The 21,352-nt window shown below is 39.5% G+C and overlaps 1 protein-coding gene across 5 annotated transcripts in view; it reads left to right on the top strand.

Annotated features, from left to right (window-relative positions):
- The window catches only part of zmp:0000000660 (arf-GAP with Rho-GAP domain, ANK repeat and PH domain-containing protein 2), a 215,809-nt gene that overhangs the window by 91,081 nt on the left and 103,376 nt on the right, over window positions 1-21,352 (top strand). For all 5 annotated transcript variants that reach the window (XM_034164507.1, XM_034164506.1, XM_034164503.1 and 2 more), the window contains 2 exons: window positions 7,457-7,656; window positions 20,987-21,072. In XM_034164507.1, coding sequence (XP_034020398.1) covers window positions 7,457-7,656; window positions 20,987-21,072 — 286 coding nt within the window. The remainder of the gene's footprint in view (window positions 1-7,456; window positions 7,657-20,986; window positions 21,073-21,352) is intronic.

Genomic DNA, 21,352 nt, shown 5'->3' with positions numbered 1-21,352 from the left:
TTAATTAATTAATTTAGCTTCTTATTGCATGAAGCGGTTGCACCATACCTTAGAAATTGATGGAACTTGTACAACTCCAAATCAAAAAAAAAATTCAGATGATATGGAATTTGAAATGAAAAAAAAAAAAAAACCCACAAACAACAAAAAACAACAACAGTATGAACCAAAGATATTTCATGAAGGTGTGTCACTGGTGATGCAACAGACAAAAGTTGCACTCTGCACAGTTTCTCCAGCCACAATTACAGAAACCTACCACTTCTTCAGAGTTGTCTTGATGGCTTCCTTCATCAGATCTGCATGAGGAGGATGTACTGGTCCTCTGACAATGAGTGAACTCAATAAATCATGCTCTCAAACTGAAAGACCACACTTGAATAAAGAGAGGGGATAGAACCTTCACTCTAAACTGCATGCCACTTGTTTGGACTTTGTGGAACAGTCAGAACAGCAATGAGGAGGAAACTTAGGCAAAGGTAAAGCTAACTATAATGTTTTAAAAATGTTGAATTTCATTTAATGGGCAATCGCAAACATAGACACTGCAATTCCTTGCTCAACCTGCTGCAATCACGCCCTTTGACTCTTAGTTACCGATTTTTGAAAATTATCAACTTTATTCCAGTTAAAATGAATGTCATAGAACATTGATTCTTGGTATTAACAATCCTGTAGAGTCTGTTGAGCTTTTAGTCATTTTGTCTCATGTCTAGAAAGCCTGACTTTTCTTTGACTCAACTAATCTGAATGTTCTGTAAGAGGAAGGATTGTTTGAATATTGTAAATACTTTTAGATCAGTTGTTGAGTCCAGTGATCTGTCAATTGGCTTGATAACCGCGACAGCAACGTATTCAGTCCATTTGAGCTCACTACCCTTCGGTTCTTTTGGCTACATCAGCTGTACTCAGCGAATATAAAAGCACAGCCAACATTTTATTCCACAGAGGTTAAAAATCAAACACCACAACAAAATCTTCTGATGGCTGGAATTTTTCGACATTATTTGGTGTTTTAGCAATTATTTCTCAGAAAGACAGAGTTGCGTAACACGAGTGCACACTGGAATAGCTCCGCATCAAATTCAGACAATACCTGCTGTGATTGAACAAAAGCAGCTTTCATTACACTCAGTAAATTCAGTCCACAATAATTGAAGTCAGTTTAAGTAGACATCCTTTTTAGTTGAATTCATCTTTTGTTGGATTATCTGGAAGTGATTGTCTTACATTAACATCTGTTGACGTGTCTTGCGTCTAAAATTTGAGTTCCTTTTTAGGGTGATTATTTAACTACAGGCACTATTGGCCTTGTAAATGTAATTTCCACCACACCATTGCCTTACAATATAAAGCGCCTTGGGGCAACTGTTTGTTGTGATTTGGCGCTATATACATGTGCTCTGATGTCACTGTTTATCTCCATAGAAACTACCCAAACAATCTTTCATACAAACTGTTTAGGGACATTACAGTGTTGTGGTGGAAATTACGGCAATAGTGTGGGACAACTACATTTTGTTTAAAAAAAATCACAACAGTTGTATGACATTGAATACCCCAATTATGTTTTGATTATTTTACTGATATTTTATTCAGAGATATTTTAAAACATTAGAAAAAAACGTTTCTTTACCATTCATTTTTATCATTGAAGATCAAAAGTCTGGGTGTGGGACAAGCACAAAACGGCAATATTTGCATATAATGATGCTGAAAAAAGGTGAAAAAGTCATCATAGACTACTAGAACAAATTTCTTAACACACTTTCATTGTAAAGATAACTATGAAAGTGTGAAATTTCATACAATATGATCAAAGGACATAAGTGCCCGTAGTCTAAGAATCACCCTTTAATGTGCATTTGATTTTTGTTAAATCTTTGCATTCAGCAGCATTTTGAAGTGACAGTAATCGTCTGCAAAGGGGAACGTATGAATTCTAAATTGTATTCAAGCACTTAAATATGTTTTCGCACCAAATATTGTAGGGTTGCCATATCTCTTCACCATCTCTGGAATTTTAGCGTAATCGTGGCGTTATTGCAACTCTAGTGGTACATTACTTTTAAAGTCTGCTTTGGTATATATTCCTCTTAAATTGTATAAAGTATTTGTTTTTTCCATGCAGCGACTTAGTGATCGAAGTTGATGTAGCGCTCTGCTCGGTTTTGCTTGTTTAGCTCTTTGATCAAGGATGGGCTGCCATTTGCTAATAAGGGTCGGTAGTCTGAGGATTCTGACTGCGGCTTATCACCTCAGCAGGTTGTTTCTCTAATGAGCACCTGTTTGAGAGGAGGGAAGGAAATGGTATGAAATCAATGATGACGGTGATGGAAATGGCAGTATTTTATTTTAAAATCCTCTTTCTCGACATCTTTTCCTTGCCGTGAGATGGGCTTGATGCTTGACGTCTCCAAGGGTCATCTCCTATGGGGTTTGATATTTACGATCAGTCAGGGATCAAACCCTTCAGTTTCTACAAAATCCACTTGAATAGCTGTTGTAGTAAATAGTTTGTTAAACCCAGAGTGTTAATTCCAATAGAATAATGCAATTTCCCTTTTTTGTTGTTTAAAAATCATCACTTTACCGACAACACAAGCAATCTTTTCTATATAAAAAAAAAGCAGCTGCTTTTCCAACAACAGGACACTTACTTTGTAAACTTTATTGTCAAACTAATTTCCTTAGTTGGGGAAAAGTGTTATTTAAAATGTGAATTCACAGCACAACAAATTAGAAAATTCAGATTTACATAAATAAAACTAGAAGCACTCGGAGAGCGCAAACCTCCGCCAAGGCCATAGGGTCACTGATGTCCCATGGAATACCCTTTGGCAAAGAGACTTATTCCATGTCGTTTCACGCATCCACCGTCATGTTTCAGATTCAGTGGTTAAACCCTTAGATCTTCAGCAAATGTATTTATAAAGAGAAACTGCATGAACTACACAAGTTTTTTTTATTTTCTAATAACACGTTTATTGAATGAGGAGAAACAAATGCTAAATTATTATTGTGTCGTAGCTTTGTTCAGCCTTTGTGACCCATCTTCATGAAGTTAGATACAAAAATGTTGAACTTGGCCCTATCCTACAATGATAAAGAATCCTTTAAAAAATTACTGGATCTGGATCGTGTTCCGGATCATTACCAAAATTTAATGACTTCTAAGTTAGGCCACGATACACCCCTGGTAAACATTTCATTGAAATCTGTTGAGGATTTTGAGTAATCTTGCTAACAAACCAACCAACCAACAAACAAATGGACATGACCGAAAACATAACCTCGTTGGTGGAGGTAATGAAAAGTGTATGCTAAAAAACTTTAATATTTTGCACACTGATAGTGACCAAAGCAACATAAACTTTGTGGTTTTGGGTGTGGCCTAGACTGCAAGCAAAGCTTTGGTGGAGGAGTTACACTTAGTAATACAAAGTGTTACTTAACCGCAAGTTCTTATTTGCTCATATAAGACTGATTCACACACATGAACAATTATACAAATCCTCAAATGATCCAATTATCATATTAGACAAAACAATCAAAATTAGAAGAATATTCAGTAACATTACTCCAGATATAATTTTGGATGGATATTCAATAACATTATTTCCTATATAATTTTCGATGAATATTCAATAATATTTCATTATCTTTTTTCTTGCACATAATTTCTTTCAAGCAGAATAGTTTTTATTGGTATATATAAATACATGAACACTTTGACACCAAAATAATCACATTCAGAAATATTACTATTGTTCAATAATTGTAAAAAAACAAAAACAAAAAAAAAAATCTTTATTTATAAATGTTGACACTGCAAATGGTTGTTTCCCAGTTGTCATGACAGACCTGTGCAGAACAAGCCGTTTGTGATTGATTTAATCACGTTTAAATGGCATAAATTGTTTACATAACAGGTTTAACTGCAAGTGGCTCTACAAATAATGTGCTTTTTAGATTCTTTAGTGCCATTTCTTTAGGGTCAACTTTAAAACATTATGGGCAAAAGTAACAACACAGGTATAGTTCAGGTATTTTGTGCTTATTTTGTTGGCGAAATTAAATTCACTCATTTGAAAGACTTTACTGTGATATATTTTATTTATATATATTTTTTTTCTTTAGGTGTCTGAGTTCTCTGTGAGAGGTTAACCAATTCATCATTCATGAGGAGGAATTTGCTCGTGAAAACTGTTTTGTGTGATTTCAAATTTTTAAAAAAGTGGTGACTTTATGTAAAAGCGGGGCATGTCCTGTCAGCTTTTCTTATTGCGGTGTTTTGTAGCTCTCAGCTGTCACTGCTTTTGTAAGGAGAGATCTGTCCTTGGTCTAGTAGCTGCCACAAAATTGATTCTGCAGAGTTCTGGGATAATTATTCTGGGAATAATTGGCATTTGATTCTTCCATCTATGGACCCAAAAGAATAAGTCATGGTCAATGCCCTCTGAACTCAGGAAAAAGATTTCTGAGATGAACTTATACCCTAAATATCCTGGATCTATGATAATTTGGTGTAGATCAACATGATGACAATACCACTTTGCCATGCCCCATGCCTCTGCACTGATTGGTTGATAATTTTATCATATGTTTTATGCTATTTGATGGTCTAGTGGTGGGCTTGAGACCAGAGGATCCTTGGTTCAAATCCCATCCTGACTGTAAAATCACAAAGGGCTCTTGTGCAAGGTTCTTAATCCCCTAGTTGCTCCCGGTGTGTAGTGGGCGCCTTGTATGGCAGCACCCTGACATCGGGGCGAATGTGAGGCATTATTTTAAAGCACTTTGAGCGTCTGATGCAGATGGAAAAGCGCTATACAAATGCAGTCCATTTACCATTTTTCAGTTTCTCTATCAGCAACCTTCCACCTCTCACTCAAGGGTTCATCATAGGCACTCACTCGGTGGACAGTTCAAGAGATGTGTCTAGTTGCAAAAATGTCTTAACTCTGGAAAATTATCAATCCAGACTTGGTCAGATTGAGAAACAAGAACAAGACTTCCTGTAAAGCTGTGCAGTACCCTCTCTTTGGTGGTTTCTTTTACATATTTATGGGTCTTCCTTCCTGCATTGTTCCTAATGTCACAAATATATGTAGTAGTACTATGAGATGTCAATAAGACAAGCTTTGAAGGAGCAGTTCACTCAGGGCTAACAAACAGGCAGTGGTGGGACTAAAATATGTTATTTTCTCCAAAAGCAGTGTCCCATAACCAACTTAAAAAATCTCAGAGATGAAAGTGTCTTTTACAACTCAGAGTCTTTCCAAAAGGGCTGAACATAAATTGTCTCTTCCTCCTTTTAACTATTTTTAGAATGCCAGTACTTTTCTTTTGTCAGAGGTCTTTTCCTCTCATCTTTGTCCTGTCCCCTTCAACCCTCCTCACTGTGTCTTATATCTTTATTCTGGTTCCCCCAAGGTGTTTAGTTCTGCTACAGTGAGGTCGCTCAAGCATTTACACCTGTCAGAGTGTGTGATGCATTCTGGGAGATGTAGTGTTTCCCTACAGCAGGCATTTTGGAGTGTGGTAACCAATCCAGTAAAGGGACGAAGTGCCCATCTCCTGTCTGTCCCCTTGTGATATCACAATATGTATGTCTACCACTTTGTTGTGCTTGTTAAGGTAACGTTATGTTCAAGGCCTTATCAGGTTGCCAAAAGTAATCTAAGACAGTTGAACACTTTGACAGCTGTACTAGTTTTGTATTCTAATTGCACAGGTGGCTTTCACAAGGCCTGCACATTCTTTTTTTTTCCTTGCATGATATTTTGTGTGTATATACTTAGGAAGACTGGGGCTACATCCAAATATTCATACTAGCATACTGTCCATGACTAGGAGTGTAAGGTAGGTTATCCCATTACTCAGTGGGAGTTTAGTATTAGTTGAATGGCTGCAGGATGATCTACTACCTTCCATAAAGCACCTGGAACCTTAGAATTAAAGAAGAAAAACATTCTGGGGAAAGGCAAACAAAATACTCATACATGAAAATGGTAGCAGCATCGAAGAGCCCATGGCATTATGCAGATCTCCTACTATAAGCAACAGATTGGTCATCGTCATGTCCTAAGATTCTTGAAATGGAGCAATATCTCCACCCGGTGGACATTTACCACTCATGCAGATACAACAGAATCAATGCAGGTACAATTGATTTTCACCAAGAACTCGAGTTCATATATATTAAGTAAGAGGAACCATTAAAAAATCAGCTGTTGAAACATAGAAATTCAGAGGAAGGGTAAGATGATGTTGACACTGCACGTCTGAATTGTTTCCTGACTTCTAGTAGGTACTGCAGTAATGGTTGGGTGGTAGATTCCTAACAGATGTTAGTACATACTGAATATTTGATTAAAGACAAAGATAAGGGAGTATCACTTGCATTCTGGTCATTCGGCACCTTTGGGAATAATCCAAGAAGTAGGTGACTCCGCGTTAAAGACCCAGTAGACAGACACTCATGTTCCACTTAGCCGCAGCATATACCTAGATGGTTAATTTTGAGAGGTGGGGATGGATTAGTTCCCTGCCCAAGTAGGTGCCATCATGGACCCAAAGCATTTCTATGCTGTGGTGGATGCAGCAATGCAAGGCACCAGTGCAGGATCCCAGACCTGACCTAAATGCATACAGGAAAATGGATTGCAATAACAATCTTGATAAACGTACCCATCTGTTTCCTGATGTAATACAACTGCGATGCCCAACTGTTTTGTCCAAACTGCATTCGCTGGCTGAAGGATTGGTTTTAGTCATTAAAGTGTGTTGCCTCCTTTAGAAAATCCTAGAAGACTCCTCAGGAATTTTGTGACCATTTCAGTCAAGATTAGTGATCGAGCTGTCAGAGGTGTTTGCTTTCATTTCTGTTCTTCTACAGAATATGAATAAAATCTTTGAAATACTCACTTACTACACTTGTGTCAGCATTTTTTTTTTTTTTTTATTTAAGGGGGTGGCACCATCTAATCAAATCAAAATGCTTACAGTACTGATTTCACTTCTATATTTTGTGCTCTGGAGATTGACTTCTGCTGCCAAGCCTAATGGAACATGGTTTCTAATGTGTATTGAAGCTATAAATATTTTTTGTTCATATTTTCTCACCACATTTCTTGGCTTTTCTGAATCAGACATACAAATAATAAGCTGGGGGGTGGGGGGGTATCCCGCATTAGCACTGTAATGATTTTATGGTGCAAGGTGAAACCAATTGATTTATCCGCTTGCACCTCATCCTGATATCAATTTCTCTAAATCCTTTGCAATCGCACATGGATGAAGACACTCGGCAACCTCCCCCAACTCTACTCAAATACTGTACACTCCCGTAATCCTGCCACGTTTCACTGTACTGTTTAATTGCTCTCTCATATCAAAGCGATAACAGAGGCATTTGTTGGTGGGGTTTAAAAAAAAAAATCGATTGTTGCAGCTTCACGGCCGAGTCGGAACGGGAGAAGGAGGAGTGGGTCGAAGCGATCCAAGAATCGATTACTGAGACACTCTGCAACTACGAAGTGGTAGAGAAGATCTGGTACAACGAGGCCAACAGGATCTGCGCCGACTGCTGCGCACCTCAGCCTGAGTGGGCTTCTGTCAACCTGGGCGTGGTTATCTGTAAAATGTGTGCAGGTACGTAAGACTTCACATTCTTTTCCGCTGTGATAGAACTCAATGAAATCTTCTCTGGTCAATTAGATGTTTTGCACACAGATCTGAAACTTAATGAAAATTATACCCAGCTCCACTATGGTTCTGGTTTTGTTTACCTATTTGAGGTGCTATTGGGGTAAAGGGTTCTCTATTGTTGCTTTATATGACCTGGCGACCCAGAGGGGGAATTGTGCACAGCCTTGCATAATGTCACATCCAAAGTTTCTGCCATTTTTGCTCTGCTGTTGTTCATTTGAATAAGATTTTCTTTGTACTGCTCCTGTGGTTATAGTACCTCTGGGGTGATACTGCCCTTGTTACAAACAGAGACATTACAGTTCCCACATATATTGCTTTAATTTGTTTTTTAAAGGATGGGCACTATTAAATTTTGAAATTGATACTGGGTAAATGTGACATTGTCTCTCTTGTGGCAGTTGCATAGAAAACAAGAAGTGTTACACAACAAAATTGAAGCCAAAGCCTGTTAAATGATTAAAAAAATAATAAGAATCCAAGTGCTGTAGCATATACAACCTTGATGATGCGACTGTGGATGATTCTAATCTACCTACCGACCTGCCTACTCACTCACTGGCCACTTTGTTAGGTAAACCTTGCTAATACCGGGTTGGACCCCTTTTTGCCTTGACAACTACCTTAATTCTTCATGGCATAGATTTAACAAGGTTGTTGGAAACATTCCTCAGAGATGTTGATCCATCTTGACATGATAGTATCAACGCAGTAGCCCATTCAACAAGTCTGCCCATTGTCCTCCAACCTCTAACATCAAGAAGGCATTTTCATCCACAGAACTGCCACTCACTGGATACCTTCTTTTTTGGACTGTTCTCTGTAAACCCCAGAGATGGTTGTGCCTGAAAATCCCAGTAGATCAGGAGTTTCTGAAATACTCAGACCAGCCTATCTGGCACCAACAACCAGGCCACGTTCAAAGTCACTTAAATCCCTTTTCTTCCCCATTCTGATGCTCAGCATGTCTTTACCACATCTAGACGCCTAAATGCATCGAGTTGCTGCCATGTGATTGGTTGATTAGCTATTTGTGTTAAACAATTTAAGGTGTACCTAACAAAGTGGCTGGTGAGTGTATATATCACAAATATTTTGTAATGTATTTTATATAGGTAGTGCAAAAAAGGACAGTATTTTTAAGTTGTCAGACATTTTGTAAAAACATTCCCCTAAAGCAACTTATTTATGTGTTCCTTATGAAGACAAATATGTTACTGCATGCATCCATATCATTTTCCTTGTTCATCTAGCCAACACACTCTTCAGAAGTTTCTAACTTGGGTTTTCCGTGCCTTCTTGAATGAGCTTTAGTGCGACACAACTATGAAGTTACTAGTAGATCAGGAAGTCAAGACTAAATGAGACAGTGCAATCTCATGGGAACACCGGTCCATTACTTTTATCCCCCCCTATTTGGCTGTTTTTCATTTTTATTACCAATGGTTACATTGCCTCTTGGCTGGTTATCTCTGACTCCACTCTTAGCGAGGTGTTAGGTTCTTTTTCCATTTTGTAAGCGATCTCCAAGAGAGGCAGTCTATCTAATCAGTTTTGTTGTTGTTGTTGTTGCCACCAGTAGCATCTCTCTGTGGCATGAAAGTAGCAGCCTTGCAGACAGGAAGGCACTGGGGAGGGTCGTGAGGGCAGCAGAGAAGATTAACAGGGCCAGGCTGCCAACCATTGGTGAACTGGCAGAACAGCGCTGCGTGTCCAGGTCAAGAAGGATAATCAGGGACACTTCACATCCCTTTAACAATCTGTTTTCCCTCCTGCCCTCAGGTAGAGGGTACTGTAGCCTGAGTTGCAAAACACGCAGTTTAAGGGAGAGCTTTTACCCAACCACCATAAAACAGTTAAATATAAATTGATAGAAAGAACTGTGAAATATTGAATGAAGGGTGTAGAATACAGTGTAGCATCTGGTAGCAACTTTATCCTAATGTCATCTTCATATGTGCAATATCCTGTCCTTTACTATTTATTTATTTATTGCATGTTGTGTCCACACAAATACAGTTATTGATAGAGTTTTTGTTTGTACTTTTATTCTGTTTTTATCTACTCGTGCAGTACATCGATATTTCGTTCTGTGACAGCATCTGTGATTTTTTTTTTTACTAAATGACAATTAAAATAAGTCTAAGTCTGATCATTGTGCTTATAGTTTTCCTATTTTATTAAATTGGCTGAAGTTCTGATTGAGGCACAGTGTTTTTCACACCGCCTCCCTCGATCTCATACAATTGTGCAACTCCTCCTTGTTTCCACTCCTTCATCCTCAATTAGCCCTTTCGTGATGGTTTTTGGCAGTCACCCTCAGCCCGGTTTACCATGTATGGGCTCCCACATAATAACCTGTCTGTCTCAGCTCTGCTATATATAGCGATGAACAATACAGTAGCTCGTGCATACCTGTAGAATATTTCAAGTATCTTCTTGTACGTTTTGAAGGTTCTCAGCTTTCTTACGCTCCATCATATATATGGAGGTAATCAACACTGTGCTGTTAAAGTACAGCACACAGGCAAAGCCAATAAATGGATTTCAGGTATGAAGGCATCTCTTAGATGTGCTGCAGGACAGGAGTACACATGTTGGCACCATATTCTTTGTGTGTATGTGCAGCCTGATGTGTGTGTGTGTGTGTGTGTGTGTGTGTGTGTGTGTGTGTGTGTGTGTGTGTGTGTGTGTGTGTGTGTGTGTGTGTGTGTGTGTGTGTGTGTGAGAGACTATGCACACTGGCCCAGAGGCTCTATTGGAATAAGATCTCAGGTGATAAGCCACTTACGGGAGTTACCGTCTGGCCTCTGGACTCCCTCTAATCTATTTTGCGATTGCGGGGTGGCTCAGATGAAATGACAACAAAGATTACGCCACGGGTGAGTTTAGGGGATTCCAAACTGCCTCTTGACCCGCTAAATATGATTAGAGCGAAAGCAGCTCGGCTCGATGCAGAAGGATATCTGGTCGGTGCGGAGTCATCTCTGCGCCGTGCGCTGCCATCCACAGCCCGGAGATTAGTCCCAGACTCAAGTTTTAATGCGATTTTTCACCTCACCTCTGCAAAAGCATGTAATTGGTACAGATCACGCATCCAACATCCTTTTTCAAACACTCCGTAAATGATTTCATTTGCAGGAGAGTTTAATATTACATTTTGTCAACATGCTGTGAGAGCGTCTGCAGTGAGAAAAAGCCGTCCTCACACTCTGCCCTCTTTAAATTAGATAGGGGTCCATTTGGAATACCAATGACTACTTTTAATTAGCACTCTTGTGTCACGGACAATAAAGAGAAATGCTGAACAAGAGAAAGAGGAGCGAAGTAATGAGGAGGCTAATGGTAAAAATGATCCCAGATTGGCTTTCGTCTTTTTGTGCCGAGACGGAATGAATTTTAATAGTCTGTAGCCCGGTTTGATGATGAGTAACAGTTTCAAACAGCAATATTTTCTTTGGTTTTATAGACACACAGGATTTTTTTTTTTTTGAAATTACAATTCAGGTATGTGCACGAAAACAAATTAAAAATTTAAAAATAAGTAACACAAAATTGTGGGTGAATGTCTAACTTCCACAGTTCTACTCGTAGCATGTTCTGCAGCAGTGTTCCGCAACGTTTTTGAAATAAAGGTCATTTCATTTTCAAAAAGCAAAATTCTTGCAGCCAGAACAGCAGATAACTGAAACAATGCTTCAAATGGTGATAAAAGCACCAAATTCAGCACAAATACTCCGACATTACTCTTCTGAAGAAATCTATGGTGGCCACGAAGGTGTCAATTGAAGAATTACACAGGGGTCAAATTAAAAGATGCTCCAAACATATTGAAAACTATACCATATTAAAGGAAATTCTGTTTACGAAAAAGAGGCATCACGATGCACTAATAATTATACAATCAAACTGAAGCTCTCTGAAATGTAATCGAATCATAAGGTGCCTAGAGATTACCACCCCTAGCTGTCAGGCTAACAAGTTTAAAAACCCTCATTTCTGTGAAATGGAGACTCATGCATATTTCTTATCACAAGAAAAAGCAAAGGATGCTGAATGTGGAAATCATAACCTGTGACAGCATAACGCAAGCTGCAACTTCACCACTAGACGGCACTAAAGCCTACACACTGCAGCTTTAAACGCATATGTTTATAGCCAGTTACACTAGTTCAGGATGAAGTATGCAAAAACTGAACTCGTTTTTGCTTTTTCCCCTAAAACAGATTTTTATTTTTATTTATTTTTTCCTGTCCACTTTCACACATTCCTGTTTGCTGTCTCCCACTTTAACCTTTCTTCGGCTATCAAACATAACCCCTGGAGGAAATGCCAAACACGTGTGTTTGCAATAAGCACCTTTTAGACAGGATGAAATATACAGATATGTCTGCTGGAAACAGTTGCCATGGAAACACAACGATGCAGCGCTTGTTGCTTTGCTTAGTTATATCCGTCCTGGCTGTTGATTGATTGAGGAGAAAGCTCCAGCAAATGGCACAGAAGTAAAAAAAAAATAATAATAATAATAAAAGTGCAGAAAAAAGTATGAAATCTTTCCGGGGTTTGGGTGAATTTTTGTTAAAGCCGTTGTTATAGGAATGGCCTTTTATGTGGTGTTGTGCTTGAAGAGGATCTATGAAGACATTTATAACAGACCATTTATATGCGAAGATCTCGATGTGTATCCAGCGTCACATGCACACGCACATGCTTTTTTCAGCTTCATTACCCTTATACAAGTGAAAATGGTCCTGTGGTGCTGAACGGCTGAGTGGATGGATCATGGGTTTATAGCTGCAGCCGGCACCCATAATGAAATATTTTACTCCTTTCTGGGTTTTTTTTTTTTTTTTTTGGTCTTGCAGCTGAAAAGGGTTCCAGGAGCTTGTGCTTAGTCTTTTATTTCCAGTGCTGTACTTAAATACTTTTCAATGACACCCATTACTTTTAGGTTTGAAAACTGTGAATCAGTTCAAGATTAGGAAGTGTATCTAATGAGGCCCAGTTTGATTTGAACCTAAAAACCTGACATGGAGAGAAGATCCTACAAGGACAGAGAGTACAGGGACGACAGGGAAGCACCAGGATCCTAAAGGCTTGGACCTTCGTTGTCTTGCTGATATCGGCATCGCCAAACACCTCTGTCAAGCCAAGTGTGTCGAACTTCAGTAGCTTCACCCAGGTGTCTCCTGATCTCAAAGGCTGAGGGCCCAGATATATGAATGTCAACACTTTTGTCACTTTCAGACAGGAAATCTTTGAAAACCTGGATCTTAGCCTTGATCCCGGACAATCACAAACCCAGACACTCAGCTTTTCAACTGGTGCAATCAGGGCATCAACTGATTCCACAAACATTGGCGTCAAGGTCAGTAGACCTTTCCTCACCGGCATACCATCCGCATCCCAGTCTCTCACTTTTTTTGTGATACCATCACAAAATGCATCAAGTTGTGAGGAGCTCAAGTTTAGTTCACAATTTTTAATCCTAACCCTCACCAGGGAGAACTGTGCCTGGTGACTAGTCTTGGAGACTAAACATGTAAGTCAGGTTTAGTTCACAATTTTTAACCCTAACCCTAACCAGGGAGAACTATTCCTGGTGACTAGTCTCGGAGACTAAACATGGAAGCCAGGTTTAGTTCACAATTTTTTATCCTAACCCTTACCAGGGAGAACTATGCCTGGTGACTAGTCTTGGAGACTAAACATGTACGTCAGGTTTAGTTCACAATTTTTAACCCTAACCCTAACCAGGGAGAACTATTCCTGGTGACTAGTCTCGGAGACTAAACATGGAAGTCAGGTTTAGTTCACAATTTTTAATCCTAACCCTTACCAGGGAGAACTATGCCTGGTGACTAGTCTTGGAGACTAAACATGGAAGTCAAGTTTAGTTCACAATTTTTAATCCTAACCCTTACCAGGGAGAACTATTCCTGGTGACTAGTCTTGGAGACTAAACATGGAACTCGTATAGTTCACGATTTTTAATCCTAACCCTTACCAGGGAGAACTATTCCTGGTGACTAGTCTTGGAGTCTTGGAGACTAAACATGGAAGTCAAGTTTAGTTCACAATTTTTTATCCTAACCCTTACCAGGGAGAACTATGCCTGGTGACTAGTCTTGGAGACTAAACATGTAAGTCAGGTGTAGTTCACAATTTTTAACCCTAACCCTTACCAGGGAGAACTATTCCTGGTGACTAGTCTCGGAGACTAAACATGGAAGTCAAGTTTAGTTCACAATTTTTAACCCTAACCCTAACCAGGGAGAACTATTCCTGGTGACTAGTCTCGGAGACTAAACATGGAAGCCAGGTTTAGTTCACAATTTTTATCCTAACCCTTACCAGGGAGAACTATGCCTGGTGACTAGTCTTGGAGACTAAACATGTACGTCAGGTTTAGTTCACAATTTTTAACCCTAACCCTAACCAGGGAGAACTATTCCTGGTGACTAGTCTCGGAGACTAAACATGGAAGTCAGGTTTAGTTCACAATTTTTAATCCTAACCCTTACCAGGGAGAACTATGCCTGGTGACTAGTCTTGGAGACTAAACATGGAAGTCAAGTTTAGTTCACAATTTTTAATCCTAACCCTTACCAGGGAGAACTATTCCTGGTGACTAGTCTTGGAGACTAAACATGGAACTCGTATAGTTCACGATTTTTAATCCTAACCCTTACCAGGGAGAACTATTCCTGGTGACTAGTCTTGGAGTCTTGGAGACTAAACATGGAAGTCAAGTTTAGTTCACAATTTTTTATCCTAACCCTTACCAGGGAGAACTATGCCTGGTGACTAGTCTTGGAGACTAAACATGTAAGTCAGGTGTAGTTCACAATTTTTAACCCTAACCCTTACCAGGGAGAACTATTCCTGGTGACTAGTCTCGGAGACTAAACATGGAAGTCAAGTTTAGTTCACAATTTTTAAACCTAAGCCTTACAAGGGAGAACTATTCCTGGTGACTAGTCTTGGAGACTAAACATGGAACTCGTATAGTTCACAATTTTTAATCCTAACCCTTACCAGGGAGAACTATGCCTGGTGACTAGTCTTGGAGACTAAACATGGAAGTCAAGTTTAGTTCACAATTTTTAATCCTAACCCTTACCAGGGAGAACTATTCCTGGTGACTAGTCTTGGAGACTAAACATGGAACTCGTATAGTTCACGATTTTTAATCCTAACCCTTACCAGGGAGAACTATTCCTGGTGACTAGTCTTGGAGTCTTGGAGACTAAACATGGAAGTCAAGTTTAGTTCACAATTTTTTATCCTAACCCTTACCAGGGAGAACTATGCCTGGTGACTAGTCTTGGAGACTAAACATGTAAGTCAGGTGTAGTTCACAATTTTTAACCCTAACCCTTACCAGGGAGAACTATTCCTGGTGACTAGTCTCGGAGACTAAACATGGAAGTCAAGTTTAGTTCACAATTTTTAACCCTAACCCTAACCAGGGAGAACTATTCCTGGTGACTAGTCTCGGAGACTAAACATGGAAGCCAGGTTTAGTTCACAATTTTTTATCCTAACCCTTACCAGGGAGAACTATGCCTGGTGACTAGTCTTGGAGACTAAACATGTACGTCAGGTTTAGTTCACAATTTTTAACCCTAACCCTAACCAGGGAGAACTATTCCTGGTGACTAGTCTCGGAGACTAAACATGGAAGTCAGGTTTAGTTCACAATTTTTAATCCTAACCCTTACCAGGGAGAACTATGCCTGGTGACTAGTCTTGGAGACTAAACATGGAAGTCAAGTTTAGTTCACAATTTTTAATCCTAACCCTTACCAGGGAGAACTATTCCTGGTGACTAGTCTTGGAGACTAAACATGGAACTCGTATAGTTCACGATTTTTAATCCTAACCCTTACCAGGGAGAACTATTCCTGGTGACTAGTCTTGGAGTCTTGGAGACTAAACATGGAAGTCAAGTTTAGTTCACAATTTTTTATCCTAACCCTTACCAGGGAGAACTATGCCTGGTGACTAGTCTTGGAGACTAAACATGTAAGTCAGGTGTAGTTCACAATTTTTAACCCTAACCCTTACCAGGGAGAACTATTCCTGGTGACTAGTCTCGGAGACTAAACATGGAAGTCAAGTTTAGTTCACAATTTTTAAACCTAAGCCTTACAAGGGAGAACTATTCCTGGTGACTAGTCTTGGAGACTAAACATGGAAGTCAACTAAAGTTCACAATTTTTAATCCTAACCCTTACAAGGGAGAACTATTCCTGGTGACCAGTCTTGGAGACTAAACATGGAAGTTTAGTTCACAATTTTTAATCCTAACCCTTACCAGGGAGAACTATTCCTGGTGACTAGTCTTGGAGACTAAACATGGAAGTCAAGTTTTGTTCACAATTTTTAATCCTAACCCTTACCAGGGAGAACTATTCCTGGTGACTAGTCTTGGAGACTAAACATGGAAGTCAAGTTTAGCTCACAATTTTTAACCCTAACCCTTACCATAACCCCCACATCACCCCAAATTTCCTGATACCATCACAAACTAAAAAGTCCCTTTGGCTGCTCCCTTGTTTTTTGCTCGGCGTACCTACAGTAGAACTGAGGTGGATCTGCATGTTGATTTGGCACAAGTTTTACACCTGATGCCCTTCTTGATGCAACTCCACATTACATGGAAAAAGGGCAGGGGTGGGGTTTAAACCAAGAACCTTCTACACTACAACCAACCATTTGGTTGGTTGTAGTGTAACTAACCATTTGGCTACCACCCCTGCCTCCGGTATCACAAACTAATAGATTAAATCTCTCTTCACGATGCTGTCACAAACTGGCATGAGATCGGGTTGACCATCCATCTATATGTACACTCTCTGGTCTATGCCATGTTCAGGCTGGATCACATTGGGTTTGGTGCTTAAAATTTAAAAATTTTACGTGCTACTTTTTTTAGGAATAATGAAGATACTATGCAGTACTCTGAAACTTTTTCTAAGTATCTCTAAATCCATGCCAGGTAAAGACATCCAAATCCATGTTGCCTCAAGCCTATCCCTACTTCCATAAAAGAATCCCAAAAGTAATTAGTGTGAAAAACAACTATCACAAGTTTGTCAAGCGTGACATCCTTGTTAAATTATTGTTTAAATAGCTTCAGCAACAAGTGAATTGAACCCGTTTTGGCTTCTGTACACTTTATCGAGACATATTTTCATTTCTCGTCACCTTCAAATATTTGTGGAAACGGGAATGAAATAACACCTAATCTAAATCTAAAACCATCTGCATCACAATGTGCACAATAATTCATATTCACACATCTAGCGACATTCTGTCATGTATAATGCATGTGTGCTTTGTCTTTGGCCATAAGCGGCTCCAGAAGCCCCTCGTTCACCCAAATAAACAGGCCGACCAACAAACACAATGAATTACTCATGATTCATTAGCAATTAATGGCCTTCGTTCTGTGCTTTCATTTCTAATTAAGAGTGCTGAAGGGATTAAATATGTCTGCTGCGAGTGAGAAAATAAGCTTTCAGTCATGCTCGGGAACAGCTGAATGCCCTCCATCCTGTAACAGCCTGTTTATTGCTGATTCAATCAGCGACTTTTGGCGTGTTTGTGCACAACTTCTGAGAGATCTTGGTACGCATGCATCCTGTTAGTTTAATTTCAGCATCAAACTTTTAGGAATTTGACGGCTCATTCGGTATCTGTTTGGAGCTGAGTACTGTATTTTTCAGTGTATAAATCGCAGGATTTTTTTGCTAGTTTGGAAGGTCCTGAGACTTATACTAAAGTGTGACTTACAGTTGTATGCAAAGGGTTGGGCACCCCTGATCATTTTCATGATTTTCCTTTATAAATCATTGGTTATCTGGATCAGAAATTTCAGTTAAATATATCACATAGCAGACAAACACACTGATATTTGAGAAGTGAAATGAAATTTCTACTGTTTACAGAAAGTGTGCAGTAATTATTGAAACAAAATTTGGCAGGTGCATAAATTTGGCCACCCTTGTCATTTTATTGATTTGAATACATTTAGCACTAATTAAGTATTTAAGTATTTAAGGTGGCCATTTTCAAATGTTTCCCGTCTTTGCATCTTTTCTAATGAGTGGCAACATGGGAGCCTCTAAACAACTCTCAAATGACCTGAAAACAAAGATTGTTCAACATCATGGTTTAGGGGAAGGATACCAAAAGCTGTCTCAGAGATTTCAGCTGTCAGTTTCCACTGTGAGGAACATAGTGAGGAAATGGAAGACCGCAGGCACAGTACAAGTTAAGGCTCAAAGTGGCAGGCCAAGAAAAATCTCAGAGGAGCTGAAGCGAAGGATGGTGAGAACAGTCATAGTCAACCCACAGACCTGCTCCAAAGACCTACAACATGATCTTGCTGCAGATAGTGTCTCATCCAGGAGATCCTGGATGAGAGAGTAATGCAGAGGTAGCCCTTTCTGTGTAGAGGCCACAAACAGAGTCACTTGAGGTATGCTAAAGCACATTTGGACAAGCCAGCGTCATTTTGGAATAAGGTACTGTGGACTGATGAAACTAAAATTGAGTTATTTGGACATAACAAGGGGCAGTATGCATGGCTGAAAAAGAACACAGCATTCCAAGAAAAACACTTGCTACCTACAGTAAAATTTGGAAATTGTTCCATCATGCTGTGGGGCTGTGAGGCCAGTGCAGGTACTGGGAATCTTGTTCAAGTTGAGGGTCACATGGATTCCAGTCAATATCAGCAGATTCTTGAGAACAATGTTCATGAATCAGTGACAAAGTTGAAGTTGCACCAGGGCTGGATCTTTCAACAACGACCCTAAACACTGCTCCAAATCTACTAAGGCATTCATGCAGAGGAACAAGTACAACGTTCTGGAATGGTCATCTCAGTCCCCAGACCTGAATATTACTGAAAACCTGTGGCGTGATTTTAAGTGGGCTGTCCATACTCGAAACCAAAAAACGTGAGATGTTTTGTAAAGAGGAATGGTCCAAAATACTTTCAACCAGAATCCAGACTCTCATTGGAAGCTATAGGAATCATTTAGAGGCTGTTATTTCTGCAAAAGGAGGATCTACTAAATATTGATGTATTTTTTTTCTGTTGAGGTGCCCAAATTTATGCACCTGCCTAATTTTGTTTAAAGAATTATTACACACTTTCTGTAAATCCTATAAACGTCATTTCACTTCTCAAATATCACTGTGTAGCTAAACTGCAGGATTGTCTTACAGACATAAAGACATGGATGACCTCTAATTTCCTGCTTTTAAACTCAGATAAAACTGAAGTTATTGTACTTGGCCCCACAAATCATAGAAACATGGTGTCTAACCAGAACCTTACTCTGGATGGCATTACCCTGACCTCTAGTAATACTGTGAGAAATCTTGGAGTCATTTTTGATCAGGATATGTCATTCAATGCGCATATTAAACAAATATGTAGGACTGCTTTTTTGCATTTGCGCAATATCTCTAAAATTAGAAAGGTCTTGTCTCAGAGTGATGCTGAAAAACTAATTCATGCATTTATTTCCTCTAGGCTGGACTATTGTAATTCATTATTATCAGGTTGTCCTAAAAGTTCCCTGAAAAGCCTTCAGTTAATTCAAAATGCTGCAGCTAGAGTGCTGGCAGGAACTAGAAGGAGAGAGCATATCTCACCCATATTGGCCTCTCTTCATTGGCTTCCTGTTAATTCTAGAATAGAATTTAAAATTCTTCTTCTTACTTATAAGGTTTTGAATAATCAGGTCCCATCTTATCTTAGGGACCTCTTAGTACCATATCACCCCAATAGAGCGCTTCGCTCTCAGACTACAGGCTTACTTGTAGTTCCTTGGGTTTGTAAGAGTAGAATGGGAGGCAGAGCCTTCAGCTTTCAGGCTCCTCTCCTGTGGAACCAGCTCCCAATTCAGATCAGGGAGACAGACACCCTCTCTAGTTTTAAGATTAGGCTTAAAACTTTCCTTTTTATTAAAGCTTATAGTTAGGGCTGGATCAGGTGACCCTGAACCATCCCTTAGTTATACTGCTATAGACTTAGACTGCTGGGGGGTTCCCATGATGCACTGTTTCTTTCTCTTTTTGCTCTGTATGCACCACTCTGCATTTAATCATTAGTGATTGATCTCTGCTCCCCTCCACAGCATGTCTTTTTCCTGGTTCTCTCCCTCAGCCCCAACCAGTCCCAGCAGAAGACTGCCCCTCCCTGAGCCTGGTTCTGCTGGAGGTTTCTTCCTGTTAAAAGGGAGTTTTTCCTTCCCACTGTTGCCAAGTGCTTGCTCACAGGGGGTCATTTTGACCGTTGGGGTTTTTCCGTAATTACTGTATGGCCTTGCCTTGCAATATAAGGCGCCTTGGGGCAACTGTTTGTTGTGATTTGGCGCTATATAAATAAAATTGATTGATTGATTGTATCGTATATGATATATTTAGCTGAAATTGCTGATCCAAACAACCAAAGAAAAATCATGGAAATCATCAGGGTTGACCAAACCTTTACATACAATGTATATACTGAAACAACCCATGCCTTCAGTATTGATAACTAGCCAATTACTGGCAATTACAGGTTTTATTCAGAGACTGAAATGAAAAGTTCATCTTCACCAACAAAGCTATCACCTCCTACCTATCCCGGATTCCAGATAACTCTTAGGGTGTGACTAAAGCTGTCTCAAGAATAGACAGGTGCTGTTACTACCTCGACTACTGCTACTGTTACTTGCAAAAACGAAAAAGGTAAAAGGTTCAATGGAAAATGAAGAGAATAGAAAAGTATGACACCAACTCTTTACCACACTTGGTGGTGATGATGCAGGACAAAAGTGTCTCTCCCCTGTCTACTACTGCTACTACTACTACTAAAGTGCTCAATAGCCTGTCACCCCCCATATGTCAAAGTATATGTGTGCCACGTTTGGCTCAATTCTGAGGTGCTGTTTTGACAGGAAAAGGACATATACACACACACACACACACACACACACACATATACAGTTGTCTTCAATATATAGATAACTATGCCTATAGGATGTTCCTAGGAATTACAGCACTAAACAAAATAAACTCCAATTAAAAAAAGAATAAGCATCGATAATTAAAAACAGATTAAGACAATGCACAAAAATCCCAATTTAAAGATCTGATAATACAGAAAAAAGGTGCAACTTATTTTCCCACGATGCCTAGTACTCTGGAGGTGTCTTGGTGTCATATTTTTTTGATGGCTGTTTTTTTTTTCCTTATGTACCAGGACAGCATCGTTCTCTTGGTCCAAGTATTTCCAAAGTGCGGAGCTTGAAGTTGGACAGCAGTATCTGGAGCAATGAGCTTGTGGAGGTAAATTCTACACGCTCTGACTGTGTTGTGTCAACCCCTCATAGGGAACACAAGAAACAGCAACTTTTCTGGAGCAAAGTAAAACCGACCGCTATGTGTCTGTCACAGACAGCTATGATGGAAGGCAGTAAAACTTGCTATTTCCACTTTATACTTCTTTCTGTTTGATGTTCTCTTTCCAGACCTGGTGGATAAATTATATTAATGTGCAAAAGCAAACTTTACTCTATTTTCATTTCAGCGCACAGCAGATGTTTGGATACAGTCTTGGTGATTGGCC

The sequence above is a fragment of the Thalassophryne amazonica genome, chromosome 23 (assembly GCF_902500255.1).
Source record: "Thalassophryne amazonica chromosome 23, fThaAma1.1, whole genome shotgun sequence".
In the NCBI taxonomy this organism is placed as follows: domain Eukaryota; kingdom Metazoa; phylum Chordata; class Actinopteri; order Batrachoidiformes; family Batrachoididae; genus Thalassophryne; species Thalassophryne amazonica.
This window is presented reverse-complemented; position numbering and strand designations above follow the sequence as displayed.